The sequence below is a fragment of the Plectropomus leopardus genome, chromosome 7, assembly GCF_008729295.1.
Source record: "Plectropomus leopardus isolate mb chromosome 7, YSFRI_Pleo_2.0, whole genome shotgun sequence".
Taxonomy (NCBI): domain Eukaryota; kingdom Metazoa; phylum Chordata; class Actinopteri; order Perciformes; family Serranidae; genus Plectropomus; species Plectropomus leopardus.
In genome coordinates, this window is record NC_056469.1 from 6479441 (window position 1) to 6503608 (window position 24168).

The window sequence follows — 24168 nt, forward strand, 5'->3', positions numbered from 1 at the left end:
CTTTGCTCTCGTTGTTGCGCACACACATGCACACTGTCATGCACATAAAAACATACTTCACTCTGAAATGTAATTTTTAAGCTGAAGTATGGTGCTGATGCTTGCACCTGCTGGGACGAGTTCAGATGAGAAATGTGTCATATTTTAGTTCTTTTTACACTTTACTACACTATTATTTGTGCATCTTCTCTTTGCTGTTGTAGCTAATGCTGTGTAACCTTTTACATTTGTGTTGCAACTAATGCCTTTTATTGTTTTGTTGACCACACTTTGCAATGTAGTGAAAGTTTTACATTAGTAGCAATGCTAAGTGTCTGCAATTCCTTTAATACTAACAATGTTAAAACCACTAATGTTTCTTAATGTCAGTAATCTCTCACCATTGGCTGTGGCTTATTTGAAATCCTATTATCTCCCATCATGAAAGTGGTTATACTTCAGTGATCTGAAACTACACAATAAGCGTGCTATACCCCTGCATGTCTTTCCAAATACTGTACAAGCAGATTACTTCCTCTAATGCCTTAATTTACCTCCTAATCACCAGCAATAACTGTCCGATGCCATAACTGTTTCTCGTTGCAGTAATTCGGCCACTTAGCATGTCTTTCAGTTTTGATGCGTCAGGTAAAGTCCACCTCGCTGCTGTTTTATCTGGCTTTTTATCTCTTTCTGTTTCCCTCCTTGTTGTGGCTGCTCATCTGCTCTCCCAGCCTGCACACACATCAAACATACTGTATCAGCACACACGCATTTCATGTCATGCTTCAGTGGTCGGTGATGGTTGGCTGTGGTCCGCGGAGGTGAAACGTGGTGATGTGGGACACTGGTCAGTAGAAGGACACTGATGAGAGCAAACATGAGCGACACATTTACCAGCAAAGTGGACAAACAGGATTTTCAGTCACAGTACAAATATACAGTAGAGCTGTAAAACAATCACTGAAGCCACTGAGGACATGTCCTTTGTGTTGTTCTTTATCTTAGAGCGTAACTTAGACATGCTGCTCAATATATTCAAATTTGGCTACTTGTAGTATTCAGTCCTACATCTTGTAAAAAGTTAAGTATAATGAAATTGAACAGTGACAAATACAGTGAAATTTAAAAATCCAACCTGGTGCACTCATACCCCTGGTGGTGCTGGTGTAGGTCCTAGGGGCTGGCTCAGCTACAAAAAAAGCAAAGAAAAAAAAAAAACAGAATAAGATATGTGTATGAGGATTTTTTATCATATTTATTATCGAAATCACTTTAGTCTTCCAGATACAAAAGGCTGGCTGCACAGAGGGGCTGGGCAATATAAAGATATTATGTTGTATCATGATATGAGACTATATATCATCTTAGATATTGGATATTGTGATATTGTTATATGGAATAAATGGATAATAATAAATAAATTCAGCTCTGTCTCCCAGATCTAGCATTAATTAGGTGGTTTTGAGGAGATTTAAAAATATCGAGATGTATATTGTGCATGGAGATATCGCCTAAAAATATCACAATTTAATTTTCAGCCCCTATCGCCCAGCCCTACCACACAGTTTCTCACCAGCCTTTTATTAAGAGTTTGCAAAAACGAATTTGCATGGGAGCGAGGATAAATACAAACATGATTTGTGTGACATCATCTGTTGCTCTGAAATGTAAATGCAAAACATAATGTTTTAAAACACCTTCCTAATTTAATGACAGTTGGCAAGGCATCCTGGGAACAATTTGCGTACTTCTAATCTGTCATATTTATTATTCATATTAAAAATAAAAATTATTTTCCTTTTTATTCAACAGAAATCGAACTGATACTTTATCTACGCAGAAAGCAGGTGACATTTACATACAGTATTACATGTCATATTTTTTCTTCCCTTTTAAATCGTAAACCTAGGAAGAAAAAAACTTGTCATGATGATCGCATCATAAGAAGGGTTCATTACGTATACACTTCTCACTGCATGTGGTTTTTGACACAAGAGGGAATCCTAATGTCATTTCACCATCTGGCTGTCCTAAAGGAAAAGATTAAACTCAGCTGGCTGATTGGAGCAGATCCCATCATCTCACAGGCAGATTGGGATGTTCAAAGGGCACTACTGCTCTTGGTGCAATGTGTTTAGATACTTTATGAACAAACTCAGAACCCATCCGCCATCAGTCTGATGATGAATAAGCTTCTGGGGGAAACAGCCAATGTTTCAGAAGTTCTGGTGCCATTTCAGCAAATCTCTAAAAAAATTCATATCTGCATACGAATGTAGGCAAATGTTAAAACAAAGCTAACATAAAGCTAAATCATCAGCTGTTAGCTGATTGTTTGGGAGATTGCATTTCAGCCATTGCATGTCGCTCAAATGCAATTGTTCAATAACAATCCGACTACAAACATTAACCAGAACAACTCTGATACCAAATTATTGTTCAGTTGCAGATTCAGCATACATACAGCATAGAATATGCAGAATCTGTTTGAGATTATTGACTGTATCGCCAGTGATGGATTGGATTAGATGTTGAACATTTCAACAATGTGGGTTTGTATCCAAGTGCAGAATTGACTGATAAGGAGGCAGACAGGAAAAGTACTATGATTCAATACAACCTAAAAAATCCAGGGGACTGCAGGTAATGGCAGAATAAACAACAAATATGAATAAATCTGAAATGTATTCAGAACAAAACAGAAAAACAGCACATCGCAGGGAAGAAATGGCTCAAGCAAATCATTGGAGAAGACACAAACAAAGAACTGTCAAAGAACAAATGACTTGGGCTGGTAAAGTATAAAGGGAGTGACTTACTGGGAAGTATAAACAGGTGAGCAGGAGGTGAGGTGACTTTAAATTCATGAGGGACAGGTGAAACTAATCAAACACAAAGGTAGGAAGTGAAACCAGACATGACACTTAAGGAGATTATAACAAAATAAAACAGGAAACATGAAGAACTGAATAAATGCAACAAAGTAACACTGAAAACCCCAAACCTAGAAAAAAATCCTGACTATAATGAAAAATGACCCAAAAAGGACAAATTGTTAATATAACTTAAAGATATAAATGCCTTAATTCTTTGAAATCTGAGCAAACTGGCTTGATTTCTTTGAAAAACATGGGACGAGGGTGTCGAGCAACCTAACCAAAAATTCTCAAGAAATTAGTACCCGAAAGAAATTACAAGGAAATTATTTGAAAATAAGAAAAGAAAAAGATTTGAAAATGTAAAAATGTATTTTCAAAAATATTTTTCCAAAAGAGCTATGAATATAGTTTTCTGGACATTTTTCCTTTGTTTTTTGATAATATTTAATAATACTCATTTTTTGCAAGTAGCTCGTTATGTTTTCTTTCGTCGTTCTAAAAGAATTCAAACCATTTTTCTCAGGTTTCAGAGGTTTGAATGCTATAGAGAGAAGTCTGGAATCAACACAAGAAAACTGATGTTGATCCAGGCATTAAAGGGTTAAATTAAAAAGTCTAGTTGTATCACTGCTGAGGACATCTTATGCTTGTGGGAATTTTGTAGGAAGAGTTTTGAAACAACATTATTGTTGCTTCGGTGCACTTTAAGTCCTTCCTTGGAGGACATCATTTTGGTGTTATAATCCTCCGCAATGATAAAAATGTCAGCACATACAGTCTGTCTTATCGATAGCTGCTGTCAGCCAAATGAACAGGATAATATCACTTCTGAAAAATGGTCATGGTGGTTGCTGTTGATCTCTAAACACTCAGGAAAAGTTTTTATTATATGCCACCCATCTATTCAAGTAATGAAAAGCAACAGCTGAAAGAGTCGCTGCCACTTCTGTGCCTCCAAAAATCGGCTTCATACAAAAGGGTCTTTCATGTACGAGGTGACTTTGCAGAATTTAATCAGAGTACTGCGTCATGCTCTGCACAGCACTGGACAGGACCGCTCTCTCAGTGGTGGCATGTGTTTCAGCATTAAATGCATGTGAATTTAATAGGACACTTTTGATTGAGGTGATGAGAAAATACAGCTGAGGCAGGCAAGACCAAATAATGCTGTGCTCCTCTTCCCCTCCTACTGATGCCAGTGTCTCTCATCACACCACAAACTTTATCACCTCTTACATACTCATTCATGCTGTCCTTAAATCTGTGTGTACAAACTTCCCTCTATGATGGATCATTCTCATATAGAGTGAGCAGCTGGATTCTCACTTTGCTCTATATTTTATGGGGAGGTAGTACATACCCACTGACACCTTAATGAACGCGATTAAGGTCAGGAGCAAGAAAATATTGTTGCAAGGAGAAATCAATGTCACAGGATTTAAATTGTCTTGGTGATGCATCATGTTCCTCTGGGTACATTTTATTGTTTGATGTTGGCAAAATGGAGCTGGTGTGTCCCACAGGGGCAGTTTACAATTTATCAACAAAAATGGAACAGCCCAACATTTCTGAAAATGCAGTTATACTAGTTATATGCACTTATACTACTATTGCCGAGAATTAAATGGAAAGAATATCACTCTCATGTCTGTGCAGCAAAATGAAGCTACAGCCAAGAGGTGGTTAGCTTAGCTTAGCATAGAGACTGGAAACAGGGGGGAAGAGCTTGCCTACACCTGACACACCAGATGGTCTGTTACACAGAACCAACTGAGAAGTTCCACCATCTATCACAGGCCAGTCGGGAGAAGCATGAAAATATCTTTTTCCACAAGATCCCTCAGTGCTGTTCTGTGCTCTTCTTGCTTGAAAAAAAAAACCCCTTCAGTTCTGGTATATCTGATGCTATTGCGGCATCTACACTTACCTCTTTAGGAGGAAGACGTGGAATTTTAAGAGAGTTGTGTAGCTACACCATAGAGTGTAAACAAAAATGGACGACGCATCCCCACTTACGCCCGCTATGCTTAAGTTAAGCAAAAATATCCTGCAGACGGCTGCTGCCATCTTGCACTGATGACGTCATTCATTTGTCATTCTATGCGATAGTAATATTTACAGTGGGGGAGTTCCCGTCAAAACACCCTTCCGACCAATTGCGAGCAGCCCGATTAAATGCGAGCGCATGGATTCGCTGTCACAGCTGTCAATCATGGTGGAAAATCCCCTTTTTGTAGAATTGAATAACTTATTAAAACAGAACTTATCACAAAAATGATCAGTTTAATAAACACCAGGGTGATGAGAACTACCATAAATTTTAGAATCCATCTTTGGGAAAAATGTATTTGGCGTGTACTTTGAGTTTTTAGTTTGGCCTATGTCCCATCACTAACATGGAGGGGGTGGGCTTTATGACCTATACTTCAGACAGACACCAGGGGGCAATCAAGATTGAAAAGCTACACTTTTGGGGAACTGTCATGTTGTCTATGAGCTGTACATGTAACACATACACTCAACAGCTCAAAGAAAGCTAAATATACGCTCATGCTGACACCTTTAATTGAAAGCAATTAAATCAATTTCAGTTGAAAGGCATTATCAAAATATAGAGGAAAACATGAACAAACCAGGTTAAGTTAAGGTTTGGGTCCACTACAAAAGAAAAACAAAAAGACAAATACAACTGCACAATAATGCAATGACTGCATTAATCATGATATATTATTGGGAACTAACAGAACAGACACACCATATAATTGAATATTCTTATAACTATTCTAACGAAGGAGGTGTTCCCTTTTAGGTTTTGGCAAAACTCGCAGTATGCCACAGGATTTGTTCCGTACTGGAGTAGGTAAAGTATGAGCGCTGCTGCAGCTTTGAAGGCCTTGTTTACCCTTAATCTAATGGCCTTGTCTGTCTGCCTCCCTGGCTGTAAACTAATATATCCTCTATTTAGGTATTTGATTACTGAGGCCTTGCTTAGTACACTGGTAGAGTGTACAATTATGGCTTATTATGACTGGTTTGTTTGTTTTTGGTAAAGTCTAATCTGCTGATGTAGTCTGCAGGAAAGTTAGTTCTAGTCCAGCAGCAGAGACAGAGCTCCTGTTGAGACGATGAGCTCATGTGGATGCTTTTCCCACAAACAAGACAAGAAAGTGAAAGAATAGAGAGAGAGGTTTCAGGGTTCCCATGGATCCTATCAGCTGCAGCTCTTTATCTGCCTTTTGCAGCACTCTTCTCACCCCCACCCCTCCCTTATAAACCTTCTCTTTGCCCCCCTACTAACCACCCCCAGGCAGCTTGTTAGGTGGTTAGTAGTAATCAATTGTTTTACAGAATGACCTTGTGGCAATTGATTTTAAAGTTTCAGCTCCCCTGAAAATAATGATACAAAGAGTCATCCATGCTCTGTGTGTAACACCAGCCTGCTCCTCTGCCTCCCCTCAGACCAATTTAACTCACCCATCCTGACCTTGTTCACCTCAGGTGAATCTCAGACCTCAGTCCTTTGAACAGGATTCATTGCATCTTTTCACATTTTACCCTCCAATTGAAACACACTGTAATTTGAAAACAGTCTGTCATCCCTTTATTGTGGCCAGAACAGTCACAGTAGAATGAAATAATCACACTGGATGCAAGGAATCATAAGAGGACGAGTTTTGAGATTCAAGTGCTTTTCCTCCTTTTGTCTGACTGACTCTCTCTTGTGTCGCTCTGTGCAGATGAGTTTAGTCCGTACATGGGCAGGAGGACCTCTAGCACTCTGTCTCTGAACAACGGATTAACAGTTACCAGGGTTGAACCGTCCGGATCTCAGTCTGCACCTCAGAGGAAGAGGCTCCTGAAGGCTCCCAGCCTCGCTGAGCTGGACAGTTCAGACTCTGACGTCAGTATGAGTTTGTGTGTTTGTGTGTGTGTGGGATGGGTGGATTTTGACAAAGCACCATGCATGTATAGAGCAAACGAAGACTGGTGTGTTTGTATATTCCATACATCAGGATGAGGTTTTTGGCCGCAAATCAGCCAGCAGCTCCAGTGTGGCTACATCTCTGATGGATGATACATCCCCAGAGTCTGCTGTGGGGAAGAAAAGTGAGTCAGGAATTATTTCTGCATCCCTGTCACAGTTCAGTCACCTCCTCAGCTAAACCATACACTGACAGTGTACAATGAGTTTTAATCTTACAGCCTCCCCAGCCATGTTTTCTTGGATTTTTTGTTTTGGCTGGATTTACACACACATGGTTCAAGCGACCAAATTCTGATTTTTTCCTCTCATTTGGCACAGATTGGATACGTATAATGAACGTATAAGCCGGAAAAAAACACAGGAAATTGGACATTCTCAGTTTGGTTATAGGCCTCATTTATATGTGGAAATAAAGCAGATATGATTCAGATATCTGCAAATGAGTCTGTAGTCTAAGCAGACAGGTTGGATATTCCCTGGCATTGCCAATCATATGTAATTGAAAGTGCGATGTGTTACCCAAAAATGAAAATTCAGTCATTATGTACTCATTCTCATGCCGATGGAAAGTCGGGTTTTATAGTCTACAAAATACTGCCGGAGGTTCACGGGGAACAGGCATTGCACCCAAACACATGTATGAAGACATTTCAGTATCTGTTTACAAATGCCAGTTATTTCAAGCGTAAGTTAATTTTAAGCAGGTGTAAATGCAGATATCAGATTTAAGTCACTTTTAAGAGTAGATTTAAGCAGACGGTCACAAAAAATCAGATACAGGCAACAAATTAGAATTTGGCACTAAGACTTGAAGTGTAAATCCAGCCTTAGTGATTTCCCTGCTCTTGTTGCTGTTTATAATCAAAAGTTCTTGAGCCTTGAATTAAACAATATTCTGAATATTTCAAATAAAGCTGCCTCCTTTTCTCTGTTTTACGTCTCTCTCCTCTATGAATGCCAGCTCCACCCAGTTTCCTGCCCATCTCTTCTACACCTCAACCAGAGAGGCGTCAGACCCCCCAGAGGAGACACTCCATTGAGAAGGAAACCCCGACAAATGTCCGACTGTTTCAGCCGCCCTGCAAACAGAGCTCCAAGTCTCTGGTGAGTCAGAAATCGTTTTACATACTGTAACAACTCAGTAGATGAGCTGTACTATAGAAAAAATACTAATCATACAATGTTTCAGAAAAAGGGGATCGATAAAGTTTTTATTGCTTAAAAACTCTTCATAATAGCAGTAGTAATTAATCAACAAATAGAAAATAGCAGTGTTAATATAAAGTATGTATGTATCTTCATGGAACGGTTTGTATGATATCTATGAATCTGCGCCCCATGAATGACGTTTAGTGTAGTTAAGTTACATTTAGGCAGTATGTAATATTATGGTGTAAGTGTGTGGCACTAACCCTAACTTGGTCACTGAAGACTGACAAGGCTTAATTGCCTTGTTTACTTATCATAAAACACACATCATTCAAAATCACCAGAAATAAAATAAAACTAATCAAAACTGTCTTGGTTACTCTTACTAGTAATTTAGTTAGTAAGTCCACTGTTCCAACAATCACTGTTTGGTCAAAATAAGTCCTTAATTCACCAAGTTAAAAAAAAAAAACATGCTGTTAATCCCCACGGTCTCTCTCTGCCGACTGGCTGCCGGCTGTTTGCAGTCCTGTAACCTGTCACGGCTTCTTTCAGCTCAGCTGCCTGTTCCACCAATAGAGACTGGACACTGAGCTTTAGTGGTGCGTGCTGTGCACTAAATATAATGAGTTTAATAAAAAGAGAGGCACCTGTATTTATGACGGCAATGAACATACCTTCAGGGCTTCTAAATACGTCAGTATACTTTGACATAACCCGAGCCTAGTTCGATTAATGTAAAGTTACTGAGGTTATAAGGGCCGATCACACCGAGACGCATCACACCAGGTGCGACCGCTACAAAAACGTCTTGGAAACGTATCTGGAAAAACAACTAGGAGCACCTGTGGAGCTGCATGCACATGGCCAAAAGTAACATGGACAAGGGTTGTGACTCCTTGCCTTTAGCAGAAAAGTTTAAAATATTTTAACTTTTATGAAAGCCCTAAAACTGCCAGAAAAATGTGTTGCATAGCAGCAAGAGAGGAGCGCCTGACAGGCGCACGATACTAATTGATGGTTTTGTTGGCAACGCTTATCTAGCGACACGTCTCGTTGTGATTGGCCCCTTATGTTGAGGGAAAAGAAACATGGTGAGGACATACATTAAAATGACTCAAAGTTCACACCGTTTCAAATACCTGTCCTCTATGGAAATTCTCAGGGAAAAGTTTTGTGTTTTGTGAGCCATCCGCCACCTCAACCTGCCTCCTTGTTCCTGCCCGTCAGCCAATTGTTAACGTGATTGTAGCTTTCCAAAATCTGTGGGTTATGCACAAATTAGTGTCTCGTGATAATGTGGGATATGTACAAATATGGGCGCATTACTTTTTGTAGAAAAATACATAAAGGGTTAATGAGAACAGCCTGTCAGTATTAGAGCACATTACTGTGTGCTCTCTGAGGACAGTGGAGCCCCGGCCACAGATCCTGTCCAGTAACTTAATAACTGAGACATAGATAGACAAATGGAGAACAGAGAAGCGAAAGCGAGCATCAATATCTGCACAGAGAAGCAAATGAGAAGGGATTTAAACTAAACACTCACTGTCATTTCTCTTGTTCTTTCATTTGTGTGACATGTGTCTTCCTGGATTTCTTCCCCCTCCTTTGTTCTATCTACTGTTTATACTCACAATATCTCCTGGTGTGACGTCTTCAAACTGCAGGAATCTTCTCGCGTTCAGGTTGGGACGATAGCTTCATATCGTCCCTGGATCCCCCTCCTCGTCCTCCTTCGCCTTTCTCCCCCCACTCTTCAAGCTTTTCAGAGCTCCCACCCTGTCGAGGCGTTTGTGTTGGTGTTGATGAAGGCAGTTTATGCTCTGTGCAGGGCCATTTACGTCAGAGCAAGGGAGTCGGACAAGGTTTGCCAGTCTTCCTCAGTCTGCGCTGGCATCGTAACTGTAGCTGCCCATTCTCTCCTAATTCTTCCTGCTTCACTAGAAATCGTTCATCTTTAGAGCAGACTGCTGCCATTCTGTGCTGAGGACAAACTGTTTTTTATCTGAGCTGTGGTCACATAGCTTGTGAATAATATAATTTAACTAACATTTACTTCACTGCTTTGGATAACATTTTAACACTAAAACACAAGTAGCTAAAATTCATTTCAATCTGCCCAATTTATAAACAAATAATTCCATGGCTGTTGTTGGGATGATGAGTCATTTTGATGATTTTATTGTTGATTTGGTTTATTAATGACACAATACAGATAAAGACATTGTTTAGGTTTTTTTAAGATTATTTATTGTGCTTTTATTGCCTTTAATGGACAGGACAGTTTGAGCATGAAAGGGGGAGAGAGAGAGGCTGGAATCGAACCAGCAGCCGCTGCGGCGAAGATTCAACCTCTGCATATGGGTCACTGCCCTATCCACTGAGGCACCAGGCACCCCCAATGTTTCTTTTAAGATATTAGAAATATTTTGAAGTTTCCTGGTGCTTTCTCAGTGACCTCAGCAGCAGGAGCAGGTGGGGTCAGAGGAGGTAGAGTAGATTACACAGCAGCAGCAGAGTCTACTTTTGCCTGACTGATCGTTAAATGCATGTGGGTAACAGGAAGTGGTGGAGCTGGAACCACAGCAGATTTTTGATGGAGGCGAGGGTGTTGGCTGCTCTGCTGTTTCATCACAGCTAATATCAGCAGGTGGAGGAGTCAGAGGAGAAACGACAGCACAGACTGTCTCTGGACTGGATGTAGATTCCTGTGTTAGTTCAGCCTGGCCGGTTGTTAAACCCTCCTGGACGGCTGGTTTTTCTGCTGAAGCCTCAATTATGGTGAAATTGTCCTTTTAAGACAAAAACTGCCCACTTTGTGAGGAACTCGGCTGCCCTGGACTACTGCTGAAATCATGTCTTCCCATCACTCTAGTTGTTTATGCGTCACGAGCCCTCTCTGAGTCCGCCGCCTTCTTTAGTGAACATTTTTATGACCCAAATGTAGTGTGGACCCACATAGAGGGTGGGCTGTGTGTGTGCTGAATGATAAACACTGAGCCCTGTTCTCTGTGCATGTATACTTCACTGTGTGTGCTGTTATAGGAGGAGTTCTGTTTCCCTGTGGAGTGTCTGTCTCTGACAGTGGAGGAGGTGATGCACATCAGACAGGTGCTGGTGAAGGCCGAGCTGGAGAAGTTCCAGCAGTACAAAGACATCTACAATGCAATGAAGAAGGGAAAGGTAAATGTTCATGTACTAAATGTGCTCCCTGTATCATGTACGGTAAAGAACAGAGCAGATGCAGTTGTAACACCATTTGTAAAATGAGTTCCAACTAATTACATTTGGCCACATTTTTTTGACGTTTGTGTTGATTTCTTTTTACCATGCCTCTGCTCTTTATGAGGTTTCCTCCATTTAATCTTGTGAAGGCGATATGTCAAGAACATCTCAAAGGATTTCCTTCGAATTTGGCACAAACTTTCACTCAACGATGAACTGATTAGAATTTGGAGGCGATAGGTCAAACGTCAAGGTCACTGTGACTGTGCATATTTCTCGTTCTCGTTAACCCAATATCTCAAAAAGGCCTTGAGGGAGTATCCTCAAATTTGGCACAAACATCAACTTGGACTAACGAATGAACTGATGAAATACTTTTATCTGTTTACTGAATATGTCCAGTGGGCATTCTAGTGTTTTTTATCTTACTTATATTTTATTTTGTTCTCCTATTTTATTTGGCAAAATAAAGATCTGACTAAACTAAAATTAGAATTTGGTAGTCAAAGGTTAAAGTCACTGTGACCTCACAAAACATGTATTTGGTCATAACTCAAGAATTTATATGCTAATCATGACAAGCCTCACACAAATGTCTGAATTGTTGATTCTTCTTCTAACATGGTCTTTCTTTTATTGCAGCTTTGCTTCTGTTGTCGAACCAAAAGGTTTTCCTTCTTCACCTGGTCCTACATCTGCCAGTTTTGCAAAAAGTAAAGCATCTCACATAATTATCTTTGTCTTCTGAATGAAAACTATGCAGAATAAAGTATGCATTCATGACTTCTTCTGTTTGCTCTCTCTTTTCTCCCTGCAGGCCTGTGTGTGCACAGTGCTGCAAAAAGGTTAGTCAGATCAGCTGCTGGTGCAGCATGAAATCATTTTGTTCTGATCAGTCAGCTGACAGTAATGTGGTGCCATTCAAAAAGATGAAATTTAAGATAAAAATATGAGTCCTGTCAAGTGAGTCCAAACCAAGTTTAAAATAAGGGCCCATGTTGATAAAGGTAACTCTTTAACCAGATTAACTGTGCACAACATTATTGCAATCATATTGTGTTGCTGATGTTCTCAGATATCTTTAGTGCCATTACAATGTTTCAGGATGTGCAATAAAGTAATGTTATGAAGATTTTAAATTCTTATGTTGAAAATGGCACCCAAAAATCAGACACCTGCACACCTGACCACTGAGTTGTGAAGGGAGTCATAAAGTTTTATAACAATGTAGGCCTTCTGTATTCTCTCTCACAATATGATTACGTTTCCCCTTATTTACATTCATGTGGTCCCTCTCTAACAGATGCGACTGCCGTCCAAACCGTACTCCAGCTTGCCCATTTACTCCATCGGCTCGACCAACACTCTCCCCAGAGAAAGGTTGAGTGCCATGACTGCTGTAGGACAAGGACTCTTTGTGGCTGAAGGACCGGGGCCATCAACAGTGGGAGGGGCCACTGCGTCCCCCGCTTTGAAAGTAGAAACAACAGGAGCGTCTAAAGGAACTGGAAAAGCCTCTGGAGCTGCAGCTGCTGCCAAATCTGAGAAATCCTCCGGCAGTCCACGACGCCACAGTATTCAGAAGACCATGTCCAAGTAAGAGCCATGAACACAGTCATTCAGTCTGTCAAGAACGTGTGTTATGTCCTAATGTGATACACATTCTCCTGTTTCCTCCTGAGTTTGTATGATATTGGTACGGTAGCCCCAAAGATTAAAACATACATAGAAGCTGAAAACACATTATGCTCATAATCACAAAATACAAGAAAAACACAAACAAGAGACAAAAAGGCCTTCAAACTTAATAACTATTGATATATATATATATATATATAGTTTGCATCTTTGCACTGTCACTGTGACATCTAGTGGCTGAAGAGTACTATGATCAGAGCCAGTAAAAGACACAACCTTTCTCCTCCGTACATTTCTCGTTTGGGTTTTGACATCCACACAGATTTCTGATATTATTGCATTAACCTTATTGCTTGTCCTTACTGCTTATGAGATTTTATATTTACACACATGAATTTGAAACTCATTTTTCATGTTTGTGTTTTATCCAATGGGGCCTGGAGTATTTATTTGTACTTTGACATGATAACAGAAATTGCTGGAATGATTTTTATCAACCAATTCAACTGAAGTTGTAATTCATACAAATTACCAAAAAAGTGAAAATGTAAAAATGTATTTTCTCGCCCTGAGTGGAATCACTTCTTCATTCAGTGTTTTCACGGGTTTAAATCTTCTGCTCCATTTGTTTTGGAGAGGAAGAGATCTCTGCAGATAATTTGGCTCCTGGTAAAAACCTCCTGAACACTAAAAGAAATCTAACTGGCAGAAGTTTCAACTGGTTGCAGTCGTCAAACCTCACCGCTTGTTGCCACTGAATCCCTCTGAATCTAAAACACTGTTCCTTTAATAATACTCAAACCTTCCTGCATTCAACAATCAATGCAGCGAGCACTACAATAACAGTCTGTTCACCTTACATCAATAATGACCTGGATAATGTTATTGACATACCACCCTATATTAATACAACATGCCTGACATCAAAAGCAAACAATGAAAAGTATGTAGATTACCAAAAATAAAAGATAAAAAACAGATAAAATATATATTTTTCAAAAGTTCAATGAATATCATCAGTTAACCCTTTGAAACCATGAGAAAAAGAAATATGAGAAGAAAAAAACTGAAGAAAGAAAAAAAAATTCTTTTTTTTTTGTTACAAATCTTCAGGGAATTTCTTGTAGGTCTTATAAAGTTCATGCATTTTTTTGGGTCATATCTTACTTTATTACTCATTGCCTCATATTGTAAAAGAAATTAAGTCATCTGTATTCAGGTTTCAGAGGGTTAATAAAGGGCCATAAAAAGGCATTGCTAGGATGGTCAGTCCCTTTTTATACAATGAAGTGAATCTTCAAATTTTGTTCATGACCACCCACTGTTAGGGTTACCTGTGACTACACACCCAGGAAACTTAAAGAAAAACCAAACCGTTCACAAAATGTAGAAAAAAACAGTTTTCTGTAATCCTGTTCATGCCAAACTGTGTAATATTTCTCTCCCATGTAGGTTTTCAAAACACGGTTCTCTAAAGTCTCATGAAGAACTGGAGCTTCCCTCGGAGCTGACGGAGGACTGGGCCACCATGGAGGTGTGCGTGGACTGCAAGAAGTTCATCTCTGATATTATCGCTTCCAGCAAGCACAGCCTGTCACTGGCCACCAAGAGAGCTCGCCTAAAACGCAAGACGCAGTCCTTCTACCTGTCCTCCCCTAAAGGAAGGGAGGAGTACCGGCCCTCGGAACGAACAATCAAGGAGATCTAAAACTTTGTATCTCTCTTTCTCTCTGGCTGCTTCCAGCTGCTATGGCACAATTATTAAGACTCAACACTGGATATGATCTTACTGTACATGTATACTTCAGTCAGAAAAAGCTGTCAGAAAGGCTGATATGAACCTTGGTGGTGGACAGTGTGGTGTTTGTTGCTGTGTCCTGATCATCGTGTAGAGCTACTTCAGACCAGAGCATACTGTAGCTCTGCCAGTTTGTTTTTTAACCATATCATAGATGATCCTTTAATCTCTGGCCACAGACTTTTCAGTAAAGAGACAAGAACTGTTGTGATGCAGCGTCACAAAGTGAAACGACTTCCCTCCCCTCATTTGGCACAACAGCGTGGTCCAACCCAACTCACATCCAGATAAATAAGCACAAGACGGAAGAAGGACTGATGTGTGTTTGACTTCCTCAGGCCCTGGCACTGCAAAAGACACGAGGCCTGCAGCGAGTGACACTCAAGAAAATGCGGAATATTAAACTGTACATTTTGTACGGTTTTTCGTTTAGTTTTTTACACACGTGTTGTACAGTAAATGATTGTTCGATAAAGTCACCCTCAGTTTTATTGTACTGATGATGCATCATGAGACTTTCCCCCACATTCCTCTTTACTAAGCATACTTCATAGCATGCTGCTGTTTCTGAGGAATCAGAGGAAAAGTTTATCTCCTCACATAATTTTTTTTTTTGCATCATATTCTGAAAAAAAAAATCTGTTCTCATGCAGATTTAGTGCCAAATGATAACATCTTTGTAAGTGATATGTCATTCAGAGAAAAGTCATTTTCCCTAAGTATGTTTGCGGTGACATTGTAACATTGTGACAAAATAGACCGAGCCCTACTTATAAATCCCCTGAAAACATGGATTCAAATCTTGATATTTCTGATTCAATTTCAAAGATTGGCTTTGTCATGATAGTGTGGGTAAATTGGGTAACATTTAGTTTTGCAATTCCATACAGTAAGGGGACTTCTAGGAGACAGATTATAAAAAGAATGGTGAGAATTGAAGCTATAGAGGCGGAGATATTAATGTCCAATTTTGTGTGTGTCTCTGTGTCCATTAGTCCCTATATGGATCACACTTAAAGGGACAGTTAACCCAAAAAAATCAATACATATTTTTCCTGTTACCCGTAGTGCTATTTATCAGTCTAGATTGTTCTGGTGTCAGTCACAGAGTGTTGGAGGTAGAGATGTCTGCTTCCTCTCCAGTATAATGAAACTAGATAGCACTTGGCTTTTGGTGCTTAAAGTGATTAAAAATACATTTTTAAAAACTCAACAGTAATGTCTCTTTCCAGGAATTATGACCCAGTTACTCAAGATAATCCACAGACACTGTTGGCAGGTGTCGTTTGGTAGAAAGAAAATAGTTCCTACATCGCACTGCTCCCAACAAGGTCTGTGGATTATCTTGAGTAACTGGGTCATGATTTATGGAAAGAGAAATTGCACACAGATATTTCCACAGGCAAAGTAGTACTTCTTACACTGGGTGAACTAATTTTCATGTGTCAACTTTCTGAGCACTCCCACAATCATAGCTAAATCCTGATTGGTGCAAGAGAACACATTACATCAATGTTTCCAGCGAAACCTCGCACACCTCAAACAAGTGAGAAAAACAAAAAATGTGTAAAATCAAAACCATTTTAACTTTGGCAGAAAATAAGCATTCATTTTTGACCCCATCACCGGTAATAACAGACAGTTTGAAAAATAAAAAGTATGCTGTATGTTCATTTGAGACTCACTTAAATCACTTGTGTGCAGAGAAGCAGGTACAGAAACATTATTACCTGCAGTGTCATGTTTCTTCCAGCCTTGCCTTGAAATGATTTACAGGAAATATCTGCATATTTTTGCAATTTTAAATGTACCTTTGCATTGACAAACATCTAGTATATATTATCTCATTTACTTTATGTTAAGTTCCTTACTTGGATGTGTATTGTGTAAGGATTAGTCATAATAAAAGGCCTCATGTTGATGATTTTGTACAGATGCACAGATCATGATGCCCAGTTCACTGTGCAGGCAGCAACGCACTGTCCTGCTGTGCAAACATACTGTTAAGTCTTGATATAATGCCTTTATAATTTCTCTCCATCATTCAGAGTCTCATCGGCAGGAAGAAATACTGACTTCTGGCCTGGATGTTTATTTTTGTGCTTCATCACATTCCTCATTGTCCTCCTTAAGATTTTCTGCCTTAAGAAATTGCCTTTTATGATCACACTCATATGTTGAACAGTCATCTACTGTAAGTGTACATACTTTGTTTCTAATGGTTTGTTTGTAGATCAGGTGCGTGTTGCCTCGATGATATCTTGAGACTGTTGTAGATCTGTGTCTCTCAGAGGGGAAACTGTCCCCGTGCAGTGTGTCCAGGGGACGAGTAGGAAGTCCACAGAAGAAACCTCACAGTGTGACAGCATCGTGCATGTACTACGGTGTAGCTTGTACCCTCAGTCTCTATTACCTTTAAGCTGTAACTCCCTGCAGAGAGTGCAACAAATGATGACTACAACAATAAACTGTAATGCAATACCTGATCAAAGTATCTGTATCTTCTTTGTTCAGTATCTAAAAATATGCAAAAACATTGGAGGAGGGGGCATTTGACAGATTCTAATCAGAGGAGGTTTGTGCCATATTTGAGGAAACTCCTTCAAGGCCTAATTGAGTTATGGCATTTCTAGGACTGTGTGAACTAGTCCTTTGAAAAACACCTGTAAAAAAACAATGTTTCTATTCAACTAAATTTGTTTTTTATTGCCTCCTTTAGGCAATTTATTTCAGGATTTATTATAGCCATATTTATTTATTATTATTATTAATAATAATAATAATAATAAGAAGAAGAAGAAGAAGAAGAATATCATCATCATCAACAACAATCACAACAATAATAATAGCGATAACAATAACAACCATTATATTGGTAGTTGTGGTTTTCCAATACTCTCACTCTTGTACATAATAAAGAGTATCTGTAAAATATATAAATATAGCAAATAGGAAATACAGATTGACATAAATAAAAGAAGGAACCCTTTGAAAAATGTCCTTAAAAGTCACAACAATCTTCTATTCAACTATATTTCTAGATTTATTGACACATGTATTTAAGGATTTATTTGATTAGCCATATTCATTTATTCAATAATATTATTATTACAATTCTTATTATTGTTATTGTTGATGATGATGAGTAGTCTTGGTTTTCCAATACTCAGCCTTTTTCCTAACAAAGACAAATCTGTGAATAAAACAAAGCGAGAAGGAAATGCAGCTGTTATTGTCATGTTCTTGCTCTGTCAATAAAGTTGCATGGGGAAAATGTGTCACCATAGCGACATGTAAACTCGTCAACTAACCTCAGCTGATTAATTTTGATGTTGTTTTCAGCGATAAAGTACTATTATTAGTAACGAGGGGAAGTGAAGTAAGTGACTGTTTTGTTCATATTGTCTTGGAAGGTTAGCTAGCATCATGCTAACTTTAGCTCAAATCATGCTAAAGTTAGCTAGCAACAGGTTTCTGTGAACTAATGAAGAGCTGTTAGCTGAAGTTAGACCGAACAGTCGCGTATCGATGAAAATACGTTTTGTCATAGCACCATGCTAGCAATCATATATATTATCAAATGTATTGATTAAACCTGGAGGAATAAAGTATATCTAACTAACCCTGCATTAAGCAGTGGTGGAAGTACCCGGATATTTTACTCAGGTAAGAGTAAACATACTCTTAAAAATCATCCACAACTCTACTTAAGTGAAAGTGCAAAAGTATTAACATCAAAATATACATAAAGTACCGAAATTAAAAAACGGTCTACTCATTATGCAGAATTGCCTGTTTTACTATCGTATAGAACATATAATTGGACTATAATTTGTGATATACATTAATGTTTAAATCGCTTAAATTAAGCAACTGGTAATGGTGGTGCTGATGTTAATTACTTTATATACTGCTATGTAGTCTAATCTATAGAATCATGTATTATTTGATTAATAAAGTGTATTAATAATCTTATTCTGCCCAGTAACTAGTTGCTAAAGGTATCAAATAAATTGAATGAAATAAAAAGAACAATATTTGCCTCCAAAATGCCGTGGAATAAAAGTATAAAGTTGAAATACTCAAGTAAAAGTACCTCAGTTTTTTACTTAAGTGCAGTACTTGAGTAAATGTACTTTGTTGCATTCCACCACTGGCATTAATCACACATGCCCATGTGAAACTCGCTGGTATTTTAATACAATCTCTGACTCTCCACAGCATGTCTTTATCCCGGATTCAGAGCCTGAGACTGGCAGCTGTGCTGGAGGACTGTTCAGACCAGTTAGACTTACTGGAGCACACCCTGACAGTGAAGATCGGCAGGCAGCGAGGCACTGCAGCAGCACAGGTAACTTCACCTGTTAATGTTCACAGTTTACAGAGAAACATCTGTCAAACAGTTGTCAGCTTTCTTTGATCGGATGATGATGTGAATGTTTTTATGACACGTTATTCTCCACTTCATGATCTCATGAGACAAATGCATTGACTCAAATAATATATTAATTTACTGTAACTGTGTGTGTGTGTGTTTGTGTTTAGGAGAAATCCAGGCTGACCAATCTGAGGAAAGACTGGTGAGTAGACAAAGTACACAACTGTATTTCTTGAAGCAAAGTGTAGATACTTTTGGTCAAATAAGTACAAGTGAAAGTTGCTGAGACTGATTATTACTTGAATTTAAGAGCTGGAGTACTTGCTTTTAAAAACACTAAAGTATTCAAAGTACTGTTTAAAATCTCAACGCCTTATTGTATATTATCACAATACACAGAACCTAATGACTCTAAAACAACCCACTGACCGTACTGACTTGGTTGCACTTGAGTAAATGGATGTTGTTAGTGTTCATCGCTGATGAGTAGTAGGCTACAGACAGACCCAAACACATTATGCAGTAGAATTTTTCTGCTTGAGTTTGTCTCTGTGTCTCTCTGCAGTCAGTATGTCTCGCAGCAGGTTTCCAAGCTGCATTTGGAGCTGCAGGAGAAGCAGAGTCTCAGCTCTCTGCTGCAGGTGGTGAAGATTGAGGAGCAGAAGAAAGTCGCTGAGAACATGAGGAGGTTCCTTCAGTGCATCATTTGGAAACAATACCAATAATACCAATCTTGATTATTATCAAAATGTGCAACTACACTGAAGAAAAATTAAACGCGACACTTTTATTTTTGCTTCCATTTTCTACAGGTTTAAGATCCCAACCTAAGACTTTCTCAGAGCAGTCAGTAGATATGTGTCTCTCAAATTTTGGTCGTAAACTTGTTAGAATTCGTATAAGTGAGCACCTGTCCTTTTCCAAGCTAACCCATCCTCATGGCATGCTTGGCAACTCAAGATGCAAATTAAACATCATAACTACACAAGTGTGGCTGGGGATGGTCACAATAAAAGGCCACTTTAAAATGTTCAGTTTAGTCACACAACACAATGACACAAATGCCTCAAGTTTTCAGGGAGCCTGCCCACAAACTGAATCTTTAGTTAATCACCATAAGACGCCCTAAATATCATTTCTGCAAATTCGGCAGTACATCCAGCCAACCTTACAACTGCACAAGTTGGTTACCATGATGGATTGCTGTCAGGTCAAGAGCCTGATGGGGATGATGAGCCTGCAGATGAGCTTCCCTAAGATGCTTTCTGATGCTTTTAGCAGAAATTCTTTGGTTGTGCAAACCAACCAATTGTTGCATCAGCTGTTTAGAAGGCTGCTCTCAGACGAGCTTGCAGGTGAAGACTCTGGATGTAGAGGTCCTGAGCTGTTGGCATTACACGTCTGCAGTTGTTAGGCTGGTTGGATGTACTGCCAAATTCATGGAAACAGCATTGGCACGTTAATGGCACACTCCCTTAAAACTTGTGATATCTGCAACAATCTCGTGTGATCAAACTGCACAGTTTAGAGTGTGCTTTTATTGTGACAATCCCAAGGCACACCTGTGTAGAAACAATGCTGTTTAACTCTTTAGAACCTGGACTGACTTCAGTTTTTTTGTGTTGCGTTCAGATGCCTTCAACAAGCATTTAAGTTGGTTTGATTTCTTTTGAAAACATGGGGAAAAAGCAAAGAGCAACTTGGTAAGAAAAGTCCAGAAAGAGCAATAAAAGATTAGTAAAAGGTGGCAAGAAAATGGCTTGACAATAAGCTCTGGGGAGATTATTAGATAGTATCCAAAAAAAAGGGAAAAATGTCCAAAAAACAATATTTATAATTATTGTTATTATATATTTAAAATTTAGTCAATTAATTTTTTTTTCACACTTTCTTAAGGTCATTTTTCTTCTCTTTTTTTATGTGTGCTTATTTTCAGGTAATGTTCTCATTTCTTTCTAATTTTTGGGCCATTTCTTGTTAAATTGCTCATTGCCTTCTCTCCACGTTTGTGAAAGAAAACAAGCCAGTTTACTCAGGTTTCAAGGGCTTAATTTGCATCTTGATATGCCACACCTGCCAGGACCTGGATTATCTTGGAAAAGGAGAAGTGCTCACTAAACTCAGATTTAACACATTTGTGACCAAAATTTGAGAGACATGATGGAATTTTTGAGATAAGGAGTGTTTGGAAAGACAGATTGGAAGAAGGGGAAAAGGAGAAAGAAAGGAAAAAGACTGTGTTGTGTCAATAATGCAATAACTGTTTTTCCACTCAGAGAGGCAAAGAGAGAGCTGGAGCAAAGAAAACAAACTCTACGCAGACAGGAAGAGGAGCTCCGACAGAAAACTGAGACACTGATGGTGAGAAAATGAGAGCAGATCCAAAAAACAGCATTGCCTGCATGAATGGTTGTCAGGGCTGAGTGTAAATCTACGTTAGTCTGCAAGTCAGTGAGTGATCCAAAGTGTCCACAGCCTCCAATACTTTCACCCTCCTCAGGAGATGAAACGACTGGCCAGACAGCTGAACCATCAGCTGAGGGAGCAGTCAGAGACGCCCGCTTCTCGTGTAGAGCAAAACATCGAACTGCAGCTCCAGCAGGCGCAAAGGGAGACCAGCCGGGTTGAGATGCTGCTGGAGGAGGAGCAGCTGGTGAGTCCAAAATTTTATCCACTCCAATTCTGCCACCAAAAAGTGTGTTTTAAAGTCGATCCTCCATCAGAGTGCAGGAATGATGCCCACCCTGCTTTGTCTTCTTAAAATTGGAGGACACATACCTCTCTCAGCATGGTCTAAATGAGCAGATGAGATGTGCTTTTACATTTATCTCACACTTACACACTTAAATATTGTCTAAATGATGTCCTCTGTTTTCTCTTTCTTTCTCAGCTGCTGGAGAGACAGCTGAAGGAGGAGAAGAGAGTCCACGAGGAGTCACACAAATTCCTGCAAAAGCGACTTCAGGTTGGTGCAGCAATAACAACAGACCAATGTTATAATGATGATGTCATTTTTGTCATTATGTTAGCTTGTCTGCTGTTTAGCATGTAAGTTTAAACACCTAATTTCCAATGCTGTGCACCTGTGGTTTAGTCAGAACTTAGTTGCCGTGTCTCTTAGGACAGTGGTCCCCAACTGGTCCAGGGACAGGGTCCAGATTTCTCCTAAGTCATTAGTTCAAGGTCCACACATTATTCATTACCACATATTCAATATCATTTCACGAAATTTAAACAACATGTTGACTCAGAACACAAATAAATAAAACATAATTCAAGAATAAACAGAAACAGCACCTCAAATTAAAAGCTCTCTGTACTTAAAAAAAAGTGTGTTTTGGCTCATTGTAAGGGAACAAAAACATGATTGATTATTTTCAGGTAATTATACACTAAAGAAAACATACAATTATATTAAATTCAGTTTCTGCCCATATATCCCCCCACATCCTACACACCTTATCACCTGAAAATAATCATTGTTGTGTTACCTTAGAATATGCTCTTTATTTCAAGGGAATGGGTCCTCTTAGACAGAGTCCATGAAATTGTTTAGCCCGAAATGGATAAACCAAACACTGTCTCCAGATAGGGCCATTGGCATTTTGCATCAGCACCTGTAGCTCTCCTACACACTTGGCACACTGAAGTTTGACTTCTGCAACCTCACCACTAGATGTCACAAGCTGCTATGACCACACACTAGACTAGTGATTCAACTTGCAGCCCAACCATGTTCTAATTCATTTTAAATATAAAGTGATTCACACTGTGAACTGTTTTTTGTATTTTTTAGTATATATAAAGTACCAGAGAGCAGAAAACAGTTCACAGAAAGAGCTTTTGTTTGTCTAAAAAAGAAGTGCCTGTGATATACCCCCCTCTGTCAGAAGCCCGAGCTAAGCCCCTGATGTACTAAAATCTGAGAAATTTCCATATATTCTAGAAAATCCCAGAAATGTCCTGAAATCCAAGAAACATCCTGAAACCCAAGAAACATCCTGAAACCCTTTAAATGCACTAAAATCTTTGAAATGTCCTAAAATCATGGACGTGTCCTAAAATCTTAGAAATGTCTTGAAATCCAAGAATCATCCTAAACTCCCAGAACTGTCCTAAAATCAGAGAAATATCCTAAAATCAGAGAAACATCCTAAAATTTAGAGAAATATCCTAAAATCCTAGGAATGTGCTAAAATCTCACAAATGTGCTAAAATCCTAGAAATGTCCTAAAATCATAAAAAAAACATCCTAACATCCAAATAATGTCGCAAAATCATAGATTTGTTATAAATCATAAATGTCCTAATATCAGAGAAATCACCTAAAATCCTAGAAATGTGCTACATCCTAAAAATGCATAAAATCCTAAAAATGTCCTAAAATCATAGAAAGATCCTAAAATCCGAGGAATGTCCTAAAATCCCAGAAACATGTATGGGGCTGCTGTGACTGGCCCCTGGCCTCATGTCATTTTTGAAAAGTGTCCCCCAAGCAAAGCCAGTTGAGTATCCTTGCACCAAATCAAACTGTTGTTTTTGTTGTGGCTCCTGTCATTGAAAGTTTTGCTGTTGTTGGTTCAGGAGTTGCAGCAGCAGCTGAAGCACTGGCAGCAGCTCACGAAGCAGATGCTACAGGAGAAGGAGCAGAAGCTCAACAGTGTGAGCTGCAAACAAACCCTGAATTTGGACAGACTGATGGAGATGAGGAGGAAGGTGAGTAGCACCTCATGCTGAACATGACAGTGAAGAGCTGCCAGTGTTCGCCGCTAGATGAACAATAACGAGACGCTAAACGTGCTCAGTTCAGGGAGATGGAGCAGGTGGTGATGGAGGACAGGGAGGAGCAGGAGAAACTGCGTCAACAGCAGGCCGAGGCCAGAGCTGCTACCAAGGTAACATCCGAGTCAGATCCATGCCTTACCAGGCCCTATCAGATCAGTTGCTCTGGTTATTTAGTGATGTCTAAATTTTGACTCCGGCATGTGACCTTTAACCCTACAGCTGCAGGCTTGCTGGAGGGGCTGCATGGTCCGCCGGGGCCTTGGTACTTTTAAAAAAGCAGAGGAAGTCAAGAAAGGCAAAAAGAAGAAGAAGAAGGAGGGGAAAAAGAAGAAATGAGTTGTCTCAA

The 24168-nt window shown here is 39.3% G+C and overlaps 2 protein-coding genes across 3 annotated transcripts in view; both read left to right on the forward strand.

Annotated features, from left to right (window-relative positions):
* The window catches only part of spire1b (spire-type actin nucleation factor 1b), a 46557-nt gene extending 30662 nt beyond the window's left edge, over positions 1–15895 (forward strand). The window contains exons 9-17 of one of the 2 annotated variants that reach the window (XM_042489118.1): positions 586–627; positions 6599–6762; positions 6875–6968; positions 7808–7950; positions 11044–11181; positions 11866–11936; positions 12041–12068; positions 12527–12819; positions 14314–15895. In XM_042489118.1, coding sequence (XP_042345052.1) covers positions 586–627; positions 6599–6762; positions 6875–6968; positions 7808–7950; positions 11044–11181; positions 11866–11936; positions 12041–12068; positions 12527–12819; positions 14314–14569 — 1229 coding nt within the window. In that variant the 3' untranslated portion in view covers positions 14570–15895. The remainder of the gene's footprint in view (positions 1–585; positions 628–6598; positions 6763–6874; positions 6969–7807; positions 7951–11043; positions 11182–11865; positions 11937–12040; positions 12069–12526; positions 12820–14313) is intronic. The other variant, XM_042489119.1, reaches the window with a different exon arrangement.
* A 2074-nt stretch (positions 15896–17969) lies between these two features.
* On the forward strand, positions 17970–24158 carry iqcg (IQ motif containing G). The gene is made up of 10 exons (XM_042490948.1): positions 17970–18038; positions 18881–19010; positions 19205–19239; positions 19603–19725; positions 21314–21398; positions 21538–21690; positions 21928–22002; positions 23622–23753; positions 23843–23932; positions 24042–24158. Exons 2-10 carry the CDS (start codon positions 18882–18884, stop codon positions 24156–24158), a joined length of 939 nt encoding a protein of 312 aa, XP_042346882.1. The 5' UTR covers positions 17970–18038; position 18881.
* Positions 24159–24168: the final 10 nt, after the last annotated feature.

What these genes read in the sequence shown, in the direction of transcription:
- iqcg (XM_042490948.1), top strand. Translation starts at nt 18,882, where the DNA reads ATGTCTTTATCCCGGATTCAGAGCCTGAGACTGGCAGCTGTGCTGGAG. An exon ending in ACCAATCTGAGGAAAGACTG is followed by an intron (nt 19,240 to 19,602) that starts GTGAGTAGACAA and finishes GTCTCTCTGCAG; the next exon opens with TCAGTATGTCTCGCAGCAGG. An exon ending in TGCTGGAGGAGGAGCAGCTG is followed by an intron (nt 21,691 to 21,927) that starts GTGAGTCCAAAA and finishes TTTCTTTCTCAG; the next exon opens with CTGCTGGAGAGACAGCTGAA.